Source organism: Sebastes fasciatus, chromosome 4, assembly GCF_043250625.1.
Source record: "Sebastes fasciatus isolate fSebFas1 chromosome 4, fSebFas1.pri, whole genome shotgun sequence".
In the NCBI taxonomy this organism is placed as follows: domain Eukaryota; kingdom Metazoa; phylum Chordata; class Actinopteri; order Perciformes; family Sebastidae; genus Sebastes; species Sebastes fasciatus.
The window spans coordinates 28533054-28551738 of record NC_133798.1 but is presented as its reverse complement, the minus strand read 5'-3'; the positions used below and the strand labels follow the sequence as shown (position 1 = coordinate 28551738).

General features: G+C 38.2%; 2 protein-coding genes and 1 long non-coding RNA gene across 4 annotated transcripts; 1 reads left to right on the top strand and 2 right to left on the bottom strand.

Annotated features, from left to right (window-relative positions):
- Positions 1-1882: 1882 nt before the first annotated feature.
- Positions 1883-8074, bottom strand: calml4b (calmodulin-like 4b). Of its 2 annotated transcripts, XM_074633346.1 has the most exons (5): positions 8005-8074; positions 7876-7906; positions 6044-6184; positions 3496-3684; positions 1883-2016 (listed from the first exon to the last, which is right to left on the bottom strand). In XM_074633346.1, the coding sequence occupies exons 1-5, from the start codon at positions 8005-8007 to the stop codon at positions 1919-1921; spliced, it is 462 nt and encodes a 153-aa protein (XP_074489447.1). In that variant the 5' UTR covers positions 8008-8074; the 3' UTR covers positions 1883-1918. The 2 variants fall into 2 exon arrangements, with proteins under 2 accessions (XP_074489447.1, XP_074489446.1); XM_074633345.1 differs by lacking the exons at positions 7876-7906; positions 8005-8074 and having other exon boundaries at positions 6044-6599.
- Positions 8075-8844: 770 nt separating this feature from the next.
- cln6b (CLN6 transmembrane ER protein b) lies at positions 8845-15101 on the bottom strand. The gene is made up of 7 exons (XM_074634338.1): positions 14988-15101; positions 14739-14837; positions 14468-14656; positions 13536-13591; positions 12300-12425; positions 9417-9545; positions 8845-9213 (listed from the first exon to the last, which is right to left on the bottom strand). Exons 1-7 carry the CDS (start codon positions 15084-15086, stop codon positions 9066-9068), a joined length of 846 nt encoding a protein of 281 aa, XP_074490439.1. The 5' UTR covers positions 15087-15101; the 3' UTR covers positions 8845-9065.
- On the top strand, positions 9844-13409 carry LOC141767094 (uncharacterized). Its single transcript, XR_012593771.1, has 3 exons — positions 9844-9993; positions 11916-12150; positions 12251-13409. It is a non-coding gene; the product is annotated as an uncharacterized LOC141767094 (long non-coding RNA).
- Positions 15102-18685: the final 3584 nt, after the last annotated feature.

Genomic DNA, 18685 nt, shown 5'->3' with positions numbered 1-18685 from the left:
ATGGATGGGTGGGTCAAAAAACACCAGACTTTCACCAGGAGACCGCTGCTCATGTCCCCTGCGAAATCAGAAGTCAAAGTTGATTTATTTGTAACGTAACTTCTGTACTTAAGTTACAGCACTTCTGGAGATATTTAAATCCAAACCACCATCTTTTCCTTCTTTTCCAAACTAAGTAGTTTGTTGCCTAAACCTAACCAAGCCAATCTTTTCCTAAATCCAACTAAGTAGTTTGTTTCCTAAACCTAACCAAGTTGATCTTTTCCTAAACCTAACCAAGCCAATATTTTCCTAATCCTAACCAAGTCGATCTTTTCCTAAACCTAACTAAGTAGTTTGTTGCCTAAACCTAACCAAGTCGATCTTTTCCTAATCCTAACCAAGTCAATCTATTCCTAAACCTATCCAAGTCAATCTTCTCCTAAACCTAACTAAGTAGTTTTATTTTGAAAAGATCGGAGTGGACATTGCTGGACATTCGTAGGAAAATGCACAAAAAATGTGTTGTTGAAAGTCGTGCTGATGTTCACAAAAGAAAAGGGAAATTCATGTCTATGTACACGAAAGAAATAAATTTAGATTAAATTTCACAAACTGCCATGAGACTGTGTTGAAATATTATAATTTCTTGTATTGAAAGATAAAAAGCAGCAACACTTGTATTTCTGTTGTGTGGTTTACTTTAACTCAGATGTTCCAATAATATCAACAATATATCATATTTGACTCGGTGAGTAAATCCACATGATTTGACTAAAGTGTGCCCTGCAGTGTGCCCTGCAGTGACCAATGCAGCGAGCAGTCTGGCTCAGTCCCATCTGGATGAACTCACTTTATGGGTGAAGTGTCTCTTAATCTGCATTAATGAGGTCAAAAGCAACATGAAGCCCTGAGGTGACTATTTGCAGTTATTATTCATAAAACTATGTGATTCATTGTGAATAATAATAATAATAAAGTCCTCCTCAGGGCTCACAGAAAGAAAAGACTAGAGAGGAGAGTCAAATTTAAACATCCAAACAGATTTAAAGCAGAAACTTCTGACAGAGCAGCAGCTTCATAATAATCCACGTTCTCCCTGATAGGTTACATAAGAAGAGATGTGAATTACAAGAGGAAGCTTCCAGTGTTTTGTGTCCTCGCTGCAGCCGAGTCAAAAACCCGGCTGATGGATTTTCCACGCGTGAAGCTTCACTAACAGGAAATGACAGGCTGCTTTACACTGAAATGAATCTTCCCCTCCATAAAATGTTCCAAACTGTGTTTGCAGAGCAAATATGTCATCATGCAGACAGAGGAGATGAAACTCTGCAGGGATTTTGCGTCTTATGAACACTAACAGGCCTGAGGATGGTGAAATTATATATCCTCTAATGAGCGCCTATTAAACGTGCAATAATATTGAAGTTAAATGTTTCAAAACACCATAGTGAGATGAAGGCAATTCAAACGGGATCAAAAAAATATTTGTGTCTGTCCGTTGACTACTGTTCATATTTTTTCTGAAATAAGATCCCATGGTGGTACACCGGAAGGGGCGGGACTTTGCCTCTCTATTTAATTGACCCTTTGCTGAGCCGTGACCCCCTGCTGCTTTGAAATGGCCTGTGTTGAAAAATTAAATATTATAAATATAATAAACGGTTTCAGTCCAAAATGGCGGCAGCGGCTGTTGTCAAAAAATACCAGAGTTTCGTCTCTTTGCTTCTAAACTTTTTGGCTTCGCAAGCGACTCGCGATCTGCAACGAGCCGGTCTCTTGGCATCTGTTTCTCCGTTAGAGGAAACATCGGAGAGGAGCGTACATACTTAGATAAGCAACACAGAGATGAGATTTTGAAGGTTTATTCAAACGATGTTTCACTTTTACAGGACAAAAAACTTTAGCGAGCTGCTCGGTGATGATGTTGTTTGTGACGTCAGCGCTTTGTGGAGGAGCGAGTCACCGCTTTTGCAAACTGCTCACAGTGGACCCGTCCGTCAGCTCCAACACCCGCCTCCTTCAGCAGCTCGTCCACTGACAACAGAGAGACACGGCTGTCAATCAAAGCTTGTTTAAGGAAACAGTAACTTTCAGGATGAGCCATCTAACTATAAAACAAGGAATCTGTGTGTGCGTCCCTTCACATATCTCTAGAACCGTTCATCTGATCTTCTTCACACTTGGCAGGTGTATAGCTGGGGACCCAGGGATGTGCAGTGTTGAAGTTGGTGCAGTTTAGCCAGATGGTGGCGCTATAAAATTAACTTTATCTTTTGGTCTGTAACTTTTGAACAGTAAGTCTCAGAAACAAAAATATTTGTTCCTGAATTCTGTGGGTCTAAACGATTATATCCATATAAGCCGAGGCCATCTGTGTCGAGATAGATTTTCTGCCATTTTGAATTGTGTCCAATTCTGTTTTTTTTCCGCTGCTCCTCCTACATATATTGAGCATTGGTCACCAAATTTGGTACAGAACATCTCTGGTACAGGCCAGAAAAAAATACTTTTTCCGATTTTTGGTGGACGTGTAGATATGATGTCTGAGTGGCCATGACAAATTTGGTGCCATGTGGCCAATAGGTGGCGAAAGCAGCACTTCCGGGGGCACACTTCACAGTGATACCCAATTTATGTAATTCAAGACTGTTTAGGGACCCCAGTATGCAGAAATATTCAAACACACCATTTTAGAATAGGAGAAAATAACACATTTATACTGCATTCAAAAAAGTGCATGTGATTATCATAAAGTGGGCATGTCTGTAAAGGGGAGACTCGTGGGTATCCATAGAACCCATTTTCATTCACATATCTTGAGGTCAGAGGTCAAGAGACCCCTTTGAAAGTGGCCTTGACAGTTTTTCCTCGCCAAAATTTTGCATAAGTTCGGTGCGTTATTTAGGGTTTTTCCTGATCACCTAGTAAGACATGGTTGGTACCAATGGGTTCCTTAGGTTTTTCTAGTTTCATGTGATACCAGTATCTTCACTCTAGCTTGAAAGCAGCCCACAATACCCTCTGAAAGACAAAATAGCGGCCAGGGCCTGTGTTCGGGCCGTCAGTGTTAAGGGTTTTCTTGTTTGTTTGTTTTTTTAGTGCCAACGCTGCTGTTTTGTTTCAACACACACAGACGCTCATTTCTTAAAATATTTTCACCTGACTGGCAGATTTCTCACTTTTTAAAAAGAATTTAAGACTTTTATGTTGAGATTTTTTGCAATGTATTTTTGTGCGACTGTCTAAGACTAAATGTCCTTTTCTTTCTTTCCTCACATTGTTTAAATAATCTGAGGTAATGAATTAAATCCCTCAGTTGGAAGCTTCATTGTGTTTCACCAGACTTGGATGAAAACCTCTTAAATGTTGTGGACGTCCAAGCAGCTTCTCATAAGAGGATTAAAATGATGGAACAGAAAACAATGAGCACAAAGTTAACGCCAGTAAAACCTGACAGACCACATGACGTTATCCTAAGAGATGAAACAGTGTGTTGAGGTGTGTATAAATCACCCTCTCTGTTAGTCAGCTTCTCTCCCAGCCCGGTGAGTTTGGCTCTCAGCTCGGAAGCCAATATGAAGCCCTTCTGCTCCTTGTCAGCCATCTTCATGGCCTCCAGGATCTCCTCCTCCGGCGCCTCCTGCTGGAGCTGCCGGTGCATGATGCTGAGGAAGGTGGAGAAGTCCAGCTCTCCTCCCCAATCTGCAGGAAGACATCTGCCCAATCAGCCATAATGTCACCAGATAAGATGAGACTTTATTGATCTGTGCAGGAGAAACGAGGACGCTGCAGGCGGAAAAATTAGCACACAGTGAATATGAAATAAACTGTTCAAACAGTAAAGCAGTAAAACTGAATGTGCTGTCCGATAAGATGGTGACAGTTTAAACATGTTAAATAAACTGGAAACTGAGCTGCTAATTACACAGAATCTCCCTTCAGACTTACTTAAATAGGTATTATACAAAGATAACAAGAGAAAGTCAAATATCAGAGGCCTTATACTATTATTATAACCATAATAAAGATATAATGAACATATTACTGCTGTCAAGAGAAATCTTCAGGAGGGAAACTGTGTTTGAGATTGACCTCCGTATTTGTGATGCGTTAAAACAAATGTAATCTGAGAGAAAATATATTTCCCTCAAAATGTAATTCACAATGTTGTATGGGAACGTAATTTTTAAGAGACAGGGCTGAGATGTGAGATGACGACATGTCTCTGATATATATTTTTTAAATAGTAAATAAGTACCAGGATTCATCAGACATTCATTACACAATTGACTTGTCCTAAACAATAATTAGTCAAGTCTGACACAGATTGTTATAAATTGTATAAGAGTAGGACATGAAATAAACCTGCCAGATCTTTCTTGTCTCACACTGTGACATGTGACTTTTGTGTATATTTTTTAGATATAAACTTTAGTTGAAACTAACTAATCATTTAGTCTATAAAATGTTATAACTGTAAAAATAATTGTGTTGTTTTGGCAGGTGTGGTTGCCAGAATTTCACCGTAATAGATACTTTAGAACTTTTTCTACTGATTTAGTTAAATGGAGACACTCAGAATACAGATTTGAAACAAATGCAATTGTCCAACACAGAATGCTTTGATTGACCAATCAGGAGTCGCTATTCCTCCTCCAAGTAGGAACCGCTCAGAGTTCAAACATTTTACCTCAGAAGAACCGCAATGTTCCTTCAGGCTCTGCAGCCCAGCCAAGTGTCAGGGAAAGCACCAAGAAAGACTCACGTTACAGTCGCACCGTTCGAGTCAAAAAGAGAAACTCAAGCTCAAACAGCTGGAGAGATGAATTTAACTGGGTGTGTTACAACAAATTGGAAGGGGAAATGTTCTGTAATTCATTAGAAAATGAAAATGTTAGCTAAGCACCAACCTAGACAACTGTGACCTGCTCTCACTCTGAATCAATCATAACATTTTGAGACAAACAGAGCTTACTGGAGACAGGAAGAGCTACCGGAGAGTCAGGGAGTGTGATTACTGACAGTGGCAGTAGGCGGCACCAGTGAGGTATCCGTCACTTAGCTGCCGAGTTCACAGCGAGTCGAGGGAGGCGTCTCTCAACTGCCAACAGAGTGCCACTGTCGTGCCACTCAGATCAGCAGCTTATGTGACGGGTGCCTCTCGCCCGCCACAGGCTGCCACTGCTGCCGCTGTGTGGATGCTTTCAACTATTGTTTTTCTGAATTCTGCATTCGCAAACAAAATGAAGAAAAGTAAATTATTGTCATTTTTACCCGAACAACTGACCTTTGTGCCTGGACAAGTGAAAGGTACATTTTTGTAAAGACCTGCCTGTGGAAATAAAAACTGAAGGAGAGAAGTCAACTGCGACTCCCAAGGTGCCTTTCAGCAAAACACATCCACCCCGACAGGCCTGTAATTCGTATATATCCCACAAAATTATTTCACATAATTGTAAACCAGGAAGTATAAAGAGCGGTGAACACGGCATAGTGAGGAGGTCGGGTTGGACGGGTGGGTCTAAAAACACCAGACTTTCACCAGGAGACCGCTGTTCATGTCCCGTGTGAAACCAGAAGTCAATGTTGATTCATTTGTCACGTAACTTCCGTACTTAAGTTACAGCACTTCGGGAGTTATTTTAACCCAAACCACCGTCTATTCCTAAACCTAACTAAATTGTTTCCTGTGAAGACGGACATTTATTTTGAAAAGACTGGAGTGTAAATAGATATGTGTCAAGTGTTGCTGGACATTCGTAGGAAAACACGTGAAAAATGAGGAAATGAAGATGTCATACGAACCGTTGTATGAGGATACGTTGACCCCGACTACCTCTTTCTGTGGACTTTCTATAATAACGTCACCTGACTTCCTCCTTTACGCTTGTCCCAATGACTGCGGCCACTAGAGGAAGCCGTCACTTGAACAGAAACGTCTTTTTGGAGCAACTGATGCTGTCTCCTCTATACCGTTATACCTGCTTTATAATGGCACAGAAGTCAGTCAAGGATTCATTTATAGATCACCTCTCACAAACAGACAGTCAGCCAGGTGTACCTGTGGCGTGGCTCAGCAGGTGTCGCTGGACCTCGGAGGGAGTGGGGTTTGACCCGAGGCATCTCATCACTGTGATCAGCTCCCGGGCTTCGATCTTTCCCTTCAGCTGGCGGTCGTGCAGAGAGAAACACTCTTTAAAGTCTGCAACACGCACACACACACACACACACACACACGCACACGCACACGCACACACGCGCACACACACACACACACACACAGCATGTATTACCATGAGATTCTGGATGAAAAAGTTCTTAAGAGAAGATTATAAACACACAGATTAGAGCTTCTTTCTTAATTCTACAGTACAGACAGTGTGGTGTCACATTAACATATTATTGACTGATGATCAAGGAAGTTCTAGATAATCCTCTATGAAATATTAGTCTTCTGGGATACTAACGCATTAACGCATGATACTGGTAAGAAGATATTGGTATCATATGAAACTATAAAAATCTAATGAATCTATTGGTACCAACCATGTCATACTAGCTTTTGAAGAATGAGAATAAATAACAGTCCAAACTAGGAAAAACTGGTGAAAATGTCCATTTTCAAATGGGTCCCTTGACCTCTGACCTCAAGATATGTGAATGAAAATGGGTTCTATGGGTACCCACGAGTCCCCCCTTTACAGACATGCCCACTTTATGATAATCACATGCAGTTTGGGGCAAGTCATAGTCAAGTCAGCACACTGACACACTGACAGCAGTTGTTGCCTGTTGGGCTGCAGTTTGCCATGTTATGATTTGAGCATATTTTTTATGCTTGATGCAGTACCTGTGAGGGTTTCTGGACAATATTTGTCATTGTTTTGTGTTGTTAATTGATTTTCAATAATAAATATGTACATACATTTGCATAAAGCAGCATATTTGTCCACTCCCATGTTGATAAGAGTATTAAATACTTGACAAATCTCCCTTTAAGGTACATTTTGAACAGATAAAAAATGGTTAATTTGCGATTAATCACGATTAACTACGATTGACAGCCCTAATTTAAATACATCACAGGTCTTGGAGAGACGGCTGCAGAAAGAGGAAAACAAGCATTTAATCTCTTTGTGATGTTTAGCAGCAGTGGAGTTACAGACGACTACAACGACCCAAAAGTACTACAAAGATGCACAACGAGACGCTAAATGATTGAAAAGAGACACAAAAGACCAAAAACATACAACTAACGACTACTAAAGACCCCAAATGGTTACAGAGACGCAAATCGACTAAAAAAAGACATTAAACGACCACGTGAAAAACATCTAAAAGTAAACTTTTAGTAGTCTTTGAGTTTGGGGGTCTTAATCACAATTAACTATGGATAATCATGCGATTAATCTTGATTTAATACATTAGTGGAAACATGGCTACTGACAATCTATTAATACAGAAACCTTTTAGCTGTTGAATATCTCACAAACAAAGCCACAATAACTCCTGTTTCCTTTCAAGCAGAGACAGTAATGTGAGTGAATGTCTCCTCATTGGGCTAAAAACTGTTGAGATAGAGAACCTTTGTATTTAATCACATTAGCAGGTCGAGGAAGTCGGCCAACAGATCACTGCGTGAACAAGTGTTGCTTTGTACGGAGGCAGGCACACGGAAAACGCTGTTGTCTGATTAAATACCAGCACTGGTTGTCTGTCAGGGAGAAATAATCTCTGAAGAACTGCTGAACTTCTTCCCTGTGCTGCCAAATAAGAAACCCCATCACACTAAAAGCATCTGTAAAGTGTCTGTTTTTATTCCACTAACTGAAGCAGTTAATTCATTGACAACACTGGTGTCATGACTGATGAAATGAGAGATGAGAGTCTTACCGTTAATCTGATCTTGGGTCAGGAACTTGGCCTGGATGAAAGCAGGAACACATCATGAGTGAAGGTTGAAAAGGCACAAAGCAGGTTACAGGTGAAATGTGGGTGAAAAGGGCTCAGTCATTATCTCACCATTGTGTCTGTCTGTCAGTCTGTTGTTCAGCTCGGGAAACTGATCCAGGTCGGTGTAAGATGAGGAACGTAATGGAAGTGGATGGAGGATCCATGAGGAGGGACGGCAGTGAGGGACGGACAGGTAGAGGACACATCCTCCTCCCTCTGCTGTCACAGCTCAGTGTGTACACTGCTGACATCCAGTCCAGTCGCACAGCAGTTTATAAAATAGTCACGAAATTGAAAGTATTGATCCGTGTACATAGACACGAATTTCACTTTTTTTTTTGATGGAAAGAAACCACAAGTCAGAATTTGTTTATTTGTTACGTAACTTCCGTGCTTAAGTTACGGCACTTCCGGAGTTGTTTTAACCCAAACCACCATCTTTTTGTAAACCTATCTAAGTATTTTGTTGCCTAAACCTAACCAAGTTGATCTTCTCCTAAACCTAACTAAGTAGTTTTATTTTGAAAAGACTGGAGCGGAAATTGACACCTGCGTCACATGTTGTTGGACATTCGTGGGAAAACGCACTAAAAATACGTTGTTGAAAGTCGTGCTGAGCGTCACGAAAAAAGAAAGGTAAATTCATGTCTACGTACATGAATCAAATAGATTAAATTTCGTGACTTTTTCACAAACTGTCGTGAGACTGGGCTCAAACAGCGGTCTCCATGGTGGATGTCCTGTGTCCTCCTCCTCTCTACACTATAAACAAACGCAATCTGCCAGAAAATATATTTCCCCACAAATGTAATTGATAATGCAGTGTGAAAAGCTGTTTATTTAGAGACGTTTCCAACTCTGTGATACCTGAAAAACACATTATTTTCCTGCAGTACACGGTGACACAGCTTTGCATAAATGTTGGAATTTATTTCAGCTACACTCAGACACACACAGCCTCTGTGATCACACCTTTAAAACATTTTACCAGTACAACATTTGAAGGTTACAACCCGAGGAGAGGAAATCCATTATCTGTCCCTTCAACATCTGGAGCGTCTGGTTCCTCCTGCTCAGATTAAAGTGACACCTTGAGTCGGCTCTGTCTGCTGGAGGAAGTGGTTTTTCTGTTATGTCTGGGTGTCCTGACGGAGATGGAGTGTGTACACGGCGCGAGGCTGTGGGATGTAGATCAGCCCGGGGTGCTTCTTCCTCAGGACGCCGTCGCTCCACAGACAGGCCACCCAGACCGCCACCAGGAACAGAGCTACTGAGAAACTAGCAACCAGAGGCACAGATTCAGAATCAACAAATCATTCATTGATTTTAAATGTTGTTGTGACCAGCAGAACCAAACTTTAATCCCTCCCTGTCCCATCACCTCACAAGATTTCTGGGTAATGTAGTCCATGAAGCATGCACAATTTAAACATGTTAAACTATCCTCATCAGGGCAGCCAAGAGCACCTGATCATGCGTACCTGTAGAGCATGAAGAGGCCGTTGCCGTCGGGAACCATGCCTCGCCTCCTCTGGTGCATCACTGTGGCGGTCATGGCGAAGAAGGTGAAGATGAAGAGGATGAAGGTCTGTCCCTCAGTGATCAGGTACCTGGTCGGAGAAAACAGGAAGGGTTAGTTCAGTGTCACAGGTTCAATCCCCACTGTGCTTTCAAACCAGAATGTCTACAATATATTCTTAATTATTGAAGTAATGATGATGTTCACTAGAACCATGTGTTGGTTCTGTTGTTGTGTCGACTGTTTTAACAGAACAGAACAGTAGATGTTGTTTAACACATGATGAGAATTCTGAAACTCAAAATGTTTAACATAAAATTCATCTTGTTAAAAAAGTCATCATTCAAAATGCGAAAGTCCTGAAATTAGTTTTGTGTTTTATTTAATTGTTTGTTTATCCGTCAACATCTGGACCCTTTTACAGTTTGTAAACAATGATGACGTACTTCAACGGAAGCACGGCGGAGTGCAATAGCTTGTCAAGCTACGTAAGGACATTCACCACCAGATCAATAAATGTAACCGAAACAAATTAACTGGTAACAGTTTTAATTCAATGTTTAAAGCTTGCTAACTCGTCTGGGGAAAACGCCACTTTTAGCACACCACAAAAAGATGAAAAATGATTAAAATAGATGCAAAACAATCACAAAAAGATGCAAAATGACTAAAAATAGATGTCAAACTACCACAAAGAGACATGAAACGTGAGAAAAAACAGGTTGGAAACAGAGTGGATGGAAACAAACATTCATTCATGTTTTATTTTGACACTTTTCTGGACATTCAATGCCTCCAAAATGTGAAAATGCCCAAAGCCGCTCTGATCACACAAAAATTCGAAACATAAACATAGTGGCTGAAGCAGTAACGTGATGATGGTACATAGTTTGTATTTAAAGGTCAAAAACACTCAAAGCCCCGACATGGTTGTTGAATTCTGCTTTTCATCCCTGAGTGTTGTCCTCACTGAGTAAAGTAATTAGTCAGCAACACCTGAGAACGACTAATCAATTATTACTAACACCTGAGAGACACACACACACACACACACACACACACAGCCTCAGGTGTGTTGTTCATAGTTACAGTTTCAGTTCAGCTGTTACCTGCTGGATCAACGGTCAGGCTGTCCACTGTAAAATACAAATAAACTTAAAACCAGGAACCAGTGGTTTGTTTCTATCTAACATACTGACTTACAGTATAAAGTACATGTTCCTAATATAGTAATCCAAGTGTAGTTTATCTGTACAGGCCTGTAATACATTAGAAAAGAGACAATATTTGTCATTGTTTTGTGTTGTTAATTGATTTCCAATAATAAATATATACATACATTTGCATAAAGCAGCATATTTGTCCACTCCCATGTTGATAAGAGTAGTAAATACTTGACAAATCTCCCTTTAAGGTACATTTGAACAAATAGATAATGTGTGATTAGTTTGAGATGAATGATGAACAATTAACTATTTTAATTGATTGACAGCCCTAATTTAAAAACATCACAGGTGGTGGAGAGACGGCTGCAGAAAGAGAAAACTAAAATTCAATCTCTTTGTGATGTTTGGCAGCAGTGGTGTTACAGATGACTACAAAGACCCAAAATGACTACAGAGATGCAAAACGATGACTGAAAATAGGCACAAAAGACCAAAAACATACACCTCACGACTACAAAAGACCCAAAATGACTAAAAATAGAAGCAAAACCATCACAAAAAGATGCAAAACGAGACCCTAAATGACTGAAAATACACACAAAAGACCAAAGACATACACCTAACGAGTACAAAAGACCCAAAATGACTACAGAGACGCAAAATGACTAAAAATTAACATTAAACGACTATTAAAAACGACGCAAAATAACTAAAAGAAGACTTTTAGTAGTCTTTGAGGTTGGGTGTCTTGTTCTTATGTAGACAGGGGGGCCTCTTACATGTCTGTTCCCAGGGACCCATTGTCTCACAATAATATTGAACTGGGACTTATACATCCCAGTATGAGCTGTATAATGTAATTATGAAAACACAGCACAACAAGAGGCAAAATAACAAAAAAAAAAGATGCAAAAATAACTAAAAATAGATGTAAAACCACCACAGAGATGCAGAATAACTAAAAACAGATGTAAAACTAACACAAAAAGATGCACCAGCTAAAAATAACGACCACATAGAGACATAAAAGTAGATGCAAAACAACTAAAAAGGACCACAATGACTAAAAGACTCTTTGACACTCTTTGAGTTTAGGTGACTTGTGTGGGGGGCTCTTACATGTCTGTTACAGGGGGCCCATTGTCTCATAATAATATTGAACGGGGACTCGAGCTGTATAATGTAATTATGAAAACACATCACACGTCATGGTGACTAGCCTGATTGTAGTTTCACAGCTCGTCTAACATAATCTTTTTAATGTCTTTTTCTTGTTTGTGTTCTTGTTGTCTCAGCAGGGAGCCGGTCGTCTCCTCTGAGCTGCTGTGTTTCTATTGATGAACAAAGAGTTTAATCTGTTTCTCTGCTGTCGTCCTCACTGGACGTCTGTCTGGATGAGAGACTCTCTGCATGTTAATGGACCAAAGTCAAGTCACACAGCTCACTACACAAACTAATAGATTCATGCTCTTCATCACCTCTCCCCTCATCTGTTCCTCACTGTGGGAGAGTTTCATTACGTAATGTACGGTAAGGTTTCCTCTGGTGAGATGAAGATGAAACACACAGAGTCACTATGAAGTCACTGATCTGCACCTTTAACAGGACACAGATATATCTACTCTTACAGGGATTGAACCAGTGGCTCTCTGTGTGATGTAGTAATAAACCAGTCTGACCAGTAGTAGGCGGCGCTGGGGACCAGTAGCATCCACGCTGCCAGCGGCATCTTCTCCTCCTCCTGTCTCCTGTGATGGAAACAACCACTGAAGAAGAGGAAGAGGACGAGGAAAAGAGGAACATACCTGGAGGAGACAAGAGGGAAAGACAAACGCTCCTTTAACGACAGACCTGTGAAACATCATCGGTCACGACCCAAATACTGATCCAGTTTAAAGTTCTGGTTTAACCAAGTCAGGTCCACATGTCCTCAAGTGTTCCTTCTTTGTACATTTTACCCAGGATGCACTGGGAGCTCTCCTCTGTGAACTTTGACAAGCTTTCGATCAGATTTACATTTAGCATCAAACAGACTTTGTATTAATCCACTTAGAGAGTGACAAGCTCCTCATTTGCATAATGAGGCAGAAATGCATAAAGAAATATAAAAAGAAGGAGAATAAATGGGGGGTGAAATGCAAAAGGAAAATCATAAATAAATAAATACATGCATTTAAAAGGAAATATAAAATAAGTAAAAAATACATGAATAAATAATAACTAAATTCAAAATTAAATAAATAAATGCAAAATAAAAATTAAATTAATAAATAAATAAACGCAAAATAAATACATACATTTAAAAATTAATAAATAATATATACATTAATATATAAAAGGAAAAATTTAACAGAAAAGTAAAATAAATAGGGGAATTAATACAAAGATAAATAAAGAAGCAAATTAACACAGAAATATCAATTTATGTCACATTTTATCAATAAATTAATGGCTACATTTATTTTGTTACATTTATTGACTAATTTATTTATTTATTTATTCATTTATTATTGATTTTGGCAGGTACCATCCTCCATACTAATGTGGATTAATCCTCCACTAAAAATAGTTCCCCTAACAAATTTCTTTTAGATAAAAACTACAGTGAGCTGCTGTTTTAGGGAATTACTGAGCCTTTTTTTTAAAATGAAACTATATATTTGTATTTTTAAAGATTTACGTGTTCAGTAGGAGCCAATGGGATTGGAGCTGAGGGACACAGTACTGAGAGATATCACCAAATATATTCTTCAGTGTTTTCTGACGTAAGAATCTTCTTTTACTTTAGAAAGGTGACTGGAACTATTTAAAGGGATTATATGTTTTATTATATTACAGTTGATTTCATGGCATGTTAGTGTACAGAATGAATATAAGTTACAGTAAAACAGGTTTAAATAGTATGGTCTTCTTACCACATCAGATGACCAAGAGTGTCGTCAAAGTAAAACAGAAGCTCAAAGGCATCAATCTGCAAAATAAAATAACATTCATCACTCTGAAAGACTTTATCAGAGATAGATTCAACAGTTATCCTCCTGTATCGTGTCTTTAAAGGAGAAAACCTTGGTTTTGCATGTGAGTCCGTTGTGTTATACACGTGGTCGTGTGTTTTTCTTATTCCTGTCATGTGCTCCTCACAGGAAGGTCACTTTGTACTTTACACAAATTCAATTTCAGTTGTTAATTTCCCACATGGCCGAGGTTGCATCAGGAATATATTTGTAGTTGTAAATTGAAAATAATTGGAAATAAATTGCAATGTGACTTTGCTTCTTTATAAATATGTAATATTTATTCATTTATTTTTTATTTTGCCAGGTTCCGCCCCCTCCATGTGTGACATGGGTGAAAGTTTAAATTATGAGTCAGGTATATGTAATTTATTTCATTGACTTATCTATCAATTATTTTTTTAATTGGTAAAAAAATGCATTTTTTTTTTTTTTTTTTTAACTTGTAAAATACCCATTAAGTTAATTTAGGTTCTGGAAAAGCTCCCAGAAAAATCTAGTCAGTGGACCATGAGTTAAGATTTTTTATGTCAAGATAAATGTTTGGTATCTAAATTGTTTGAATAATTAAAATAAAATAACTTTTCATTGATCGACTAGTTGATTAATTGATTGTTTCACCATTAGCAGAAGGTCAAACCTGGTTTCAGATGGCTGTTGAAAGGCATTCTGGGAAATGTATGAGATCACTAACTGAAGTAGAAGACACAGAAGATATAAATCAAGTGTACTAATAAAGGAAAAACTGTTTCACAAAACAAACAAAATAATAAAGCGTTTGTTAGCAGAATAATAATGTATAAATATGCTGGTTCAGATCCAGAGGAACCCACCAGGGAGGACGGTTTCAGGTTCCTCATGACTGGATTCTCTCTGACCGACAGGTGCAGCTGGTAGCCAATCAGCAGGAGCCGTCGGGTGATGGAGTCGGCCGCCAGGTGGAGGCTGGTTCCCATGACAACGGCAATGATGCCGAGGTGGATGGCGGGGCGGGGTAACGTCCTGGGGCTGCGTTCAAGCATCTGTAAGAACAGATGTGTGATTGAGATGTGAAAAGCATCTTTATAGGAGTGTATTACTCTGTGTGTGTTGTGTCTCTGTTACTTTGAGCAGTATGAGTGGCGTGCTGATGTTGTACAAGATGTGGAGGTATTCCGCAACGCCGGGACGATTCAGGGGAAACCAGTCTGCTGGAAGGATGAACTGCAAAACATTTAGGCATCATAGATTCAAAGTTTTATTTCTCCCTCTATATAGAGATATAAACAGTTGCAGTTTCTTTCTGGCTGAAATGATCCTCCATAGAGGAGTACAGTAGGCCCACAGAATGGACACTAGTTATCATCCTGTTACCATGACAACAGGCCGGCCCACATCCAGGATCCAGTTGTGGACGGTGAAGCCGAGCCAGAGGTCCAGTTGGAACCGAGGCTTCGACAGAACCGCCTCCATCTCCACAGAACGGCTGCAGAACGAAGAAGACGGATTAATGTGAACATTTCAGCCGGCGTCTGGTTTAATAAAGCAGCAGCTAATTATGCAACCAGCGACTCCGACTGCCTTCTAGACACACTGTGCTGTGAAGGAGAGCTTAAACGCTGAAATGCATGATGGGATTTGTCTGAGATCAGTGGCTCGGGAAAGAAACCAAAACGTAGTGATGCTGAAATACGAACATTTATTAAAGCACCAAATCTCTACAACTGGGAAAATAAAAACATGACACAAATAACAGATTGTACATAGATAAGAAGAAATGTCTCTGCAGAGTGTTAGCAGCTCAGTGAATATTGTAGGACACAGACATTCATGTTCCCCAGAGGATGAATCCTACTAACTTTAATGATCCTCTGACTTTTCTTGTAACGCCACAATCACATCGAGGTTTTTATTTATCCTGTGGAATATCTCGACATCTCCTACATGGATTGGCACAACATTTTGTTCAGATATTCAAGTTCCCCAGAGGATGAATCCTACTGACTTCAATGATCCTCTGACCTTTCCTCTAGCGCTACTATGAGGTTGACATTTGTGTTTATTTGGTGAAACATCTCAACAACTTTTGGATGGATGCATTAGCGCATGCATTAGTGCATGCATTAGCGCATGCATTAGCGCATGCATTAGCCGCGGTCAGCATGACGGCAGTGGTTTTCCTTCCTTCTTCAGTCAGCTTGGTTCTGTATTGGCTCGTATCGTTCTTTCCCACGTGACTGCGTCATCGGCTGTCCTAGGGGTTCCCCACACACAACAGGATATCCCATCGTAAATATTGAATATGTTTAATATTAAATATGTAATAATTATTTTAAATTGGTAAAAAAAAAAGCATTAATTTACTTTATTTCTTTAAAAACTATTTAAATACCCGTCAAATTAATACAGTTTGCAGAAAAGCTCCAGGGCAGTCTAGTCAGTGGAGCAGGAGTTAAAAGTGTTTATATCAAGATAAATATTTGTATAAATTATTTGGATAATTAAAAAAAAAAAATGAATAAATAAAAACTAAATTCTAAAATAAATAAATGAATGCTAAAATAAATACATAAATATAAAAAAATAAAGAATAGATACATAAATACATAAAAGTAAAAATTAAACAGAAAAGTAAAATAAATAAGGGAATTAATACAAAGATAAATAAATAAAGAAGCAAATTAACACAGAAATATCAATTTATGTCGCATTTTATCAATAAATGAATGGCTACTAATAAAATAAATAAATAAAATTAATTAAAATAAAATATCTTTTCATTGATCGACTATGATTCATGTGTAGGGCCGTTGTGTTATACCTGTGGTTGTGTACTGTTCTTACTTCTGCATGTCCTCACAGGAAGAACAGAAAGAAGCAGAGAGTACTGAACAGTCCTGGAGCCAGAGAAAGTCGTGACCTGACGTATGCTCTCCTTCCAAAATCCCCAAACTCTGAGAAAGTGGATTTGGTCCAGCTCTAATCTCATCGTTCCTCTGTCACACACCCAGCAGAGGATAGAGGCTAATGTCCTGCTGCTGCTGTCACTGTGTAATCAGGTTAGAAGCCAGCCACCAACACAGCAGCAGGACCCATTATATAGATGGAAACCAGCAGCACGATGCTGTATCCATATGTTAACAAACAACATTGATTTAATTATTTACATTTTGTGTGGTTTATTGTTGTTTTAATGGCTAATTTAACATCTGGCCAAGGACAACAGTTGAATATTAACCTGTTGGCTAACACTGGCATTGTCCCTGAAAATAAAATGAAATAAAATAAAATTAAATTAAATTAAATTAAATTAAATTAAATGAAATTAAACTAAATTAAATTAATGAATAAATTAATGAATAAATAAATAAATTAATTAATTAAATATGTGAAATTTTATGTTGAATGATCCAAATCTAAAGTAATAATACAAATAATAACAATATTAATAATAACATTATTATTATTATTATTATTAATAATAATAATAATAATAATAATAATAATAATAATAATTTGATAAAATAAAATTTTATAATTTTATGCTACTTTATATTTCTACTCCACTACATTTATCTAGTAGCTTTAGTTACTTTACAGATTCAGATGATTAAAACAAAGTCAAATACACTAATAAATGCTGATGTATTATTATAGATTAAACTACCAGCAATATATAAAGTAAATAAAATGAGCTCCACCTTTACCAGCTGCAACATTAAAGTGATGAATCCATCAATAATTATAATACAATCATATGATATATATTATTCTGCACAATGAGTACTTTTACTTCTGGTACTTTAAGTATTTATTGATGCTGATAGTTTTGTACTTTTACTTGAGTAACATTTTGAATGCAGGACTTCAACTTGTAACAGAGTATTTCTACACTGTATTAGTACTTTTACTCAACTTTTTTTCTCTTTTTTCATTTTGATCAGGTTGACAAGAAAATTTTAATTTATATTGTTTAATGAGAAGTTCGTTATATGTTATATAAAGTATAAATAAATAAAGAATTTTATTGTAATATTTTCTGAAACTATTCTAACTGTATTTTTAAAATGATTTTTCCTCATTGACAGGTTCGGTCTCATCACAAAACAATGACTGGAATCCATCCAGTCAAACCAGTTTGACCTGTAACGCATCATCTCTTATGAATGTTTTTAAACTGGACTGTGATCCGCGTTGAGTTTTCAGTAGGAGGAACTTTTAATACTTTTACTTTTTTCATTTTGATCAGCCTAACACAAAATATAAAGTTCTGTTGTTTATTGAGAAGTTTGCTGTATGTTAGCTGTTAATTGTATTGTTATTACTATTTTGTTTTCATACCTATACTTCTCAAAATGTTTTTTCCTCATCGAGAGGTTCGGTCTCATCACACAACAATGAATGGAATCCATCCAGTCAAACCAGTTTGACCTGCAAAGCCTCTTCTGAATGTTTTTAAACTTGACTGTGATCTGTGTTGAGTTTTCAGTAGGAGGAACTTTGTGGTTGTGCACCTTTAAACATTTTACAGCTGTGTGATTAATGACTGGAACAGTTCGGACTAATTATGAAGAATTAATTTTACAAACCTGCACATGAAAGTTGCTGCATGCAGAGCTGAGTTGTGTCTCTTCCGGTTGGATGGCTGCATCCCGTGTGCTTGTAACTCTATGATTCTGTCTATTCCACTAAAATACAGTTTAAACAGAGGCCTGATAACAAACAGTACTGTCTCAATGAGAGACAATTAGGTCGACAGCAGAGATTATCCTCCAGAACTCTTTCTCATCGTTTATCTTGATTAGCTTTCCCATATAAATCCTCGTCTGAGATGTTTTCCTTCCTCATCGTTTCCTCTCGTCGGTGCTGAAGCTGAACTCCTCACAGTTATCCATAGACTGAAACAAAGCGAATCATTTGATGATAAAATACAGCAGAGTTAACCTGCAGGTTGATCTGCCAACAGATAATCCTGTAATCTGTATAAACCTCCTCCCAATGTTTTATTAGATAGCATTAATCTGGTTTCAGATAGAAGCTGGTGGGCTTCACAATACCTGAAAAACGGTTAT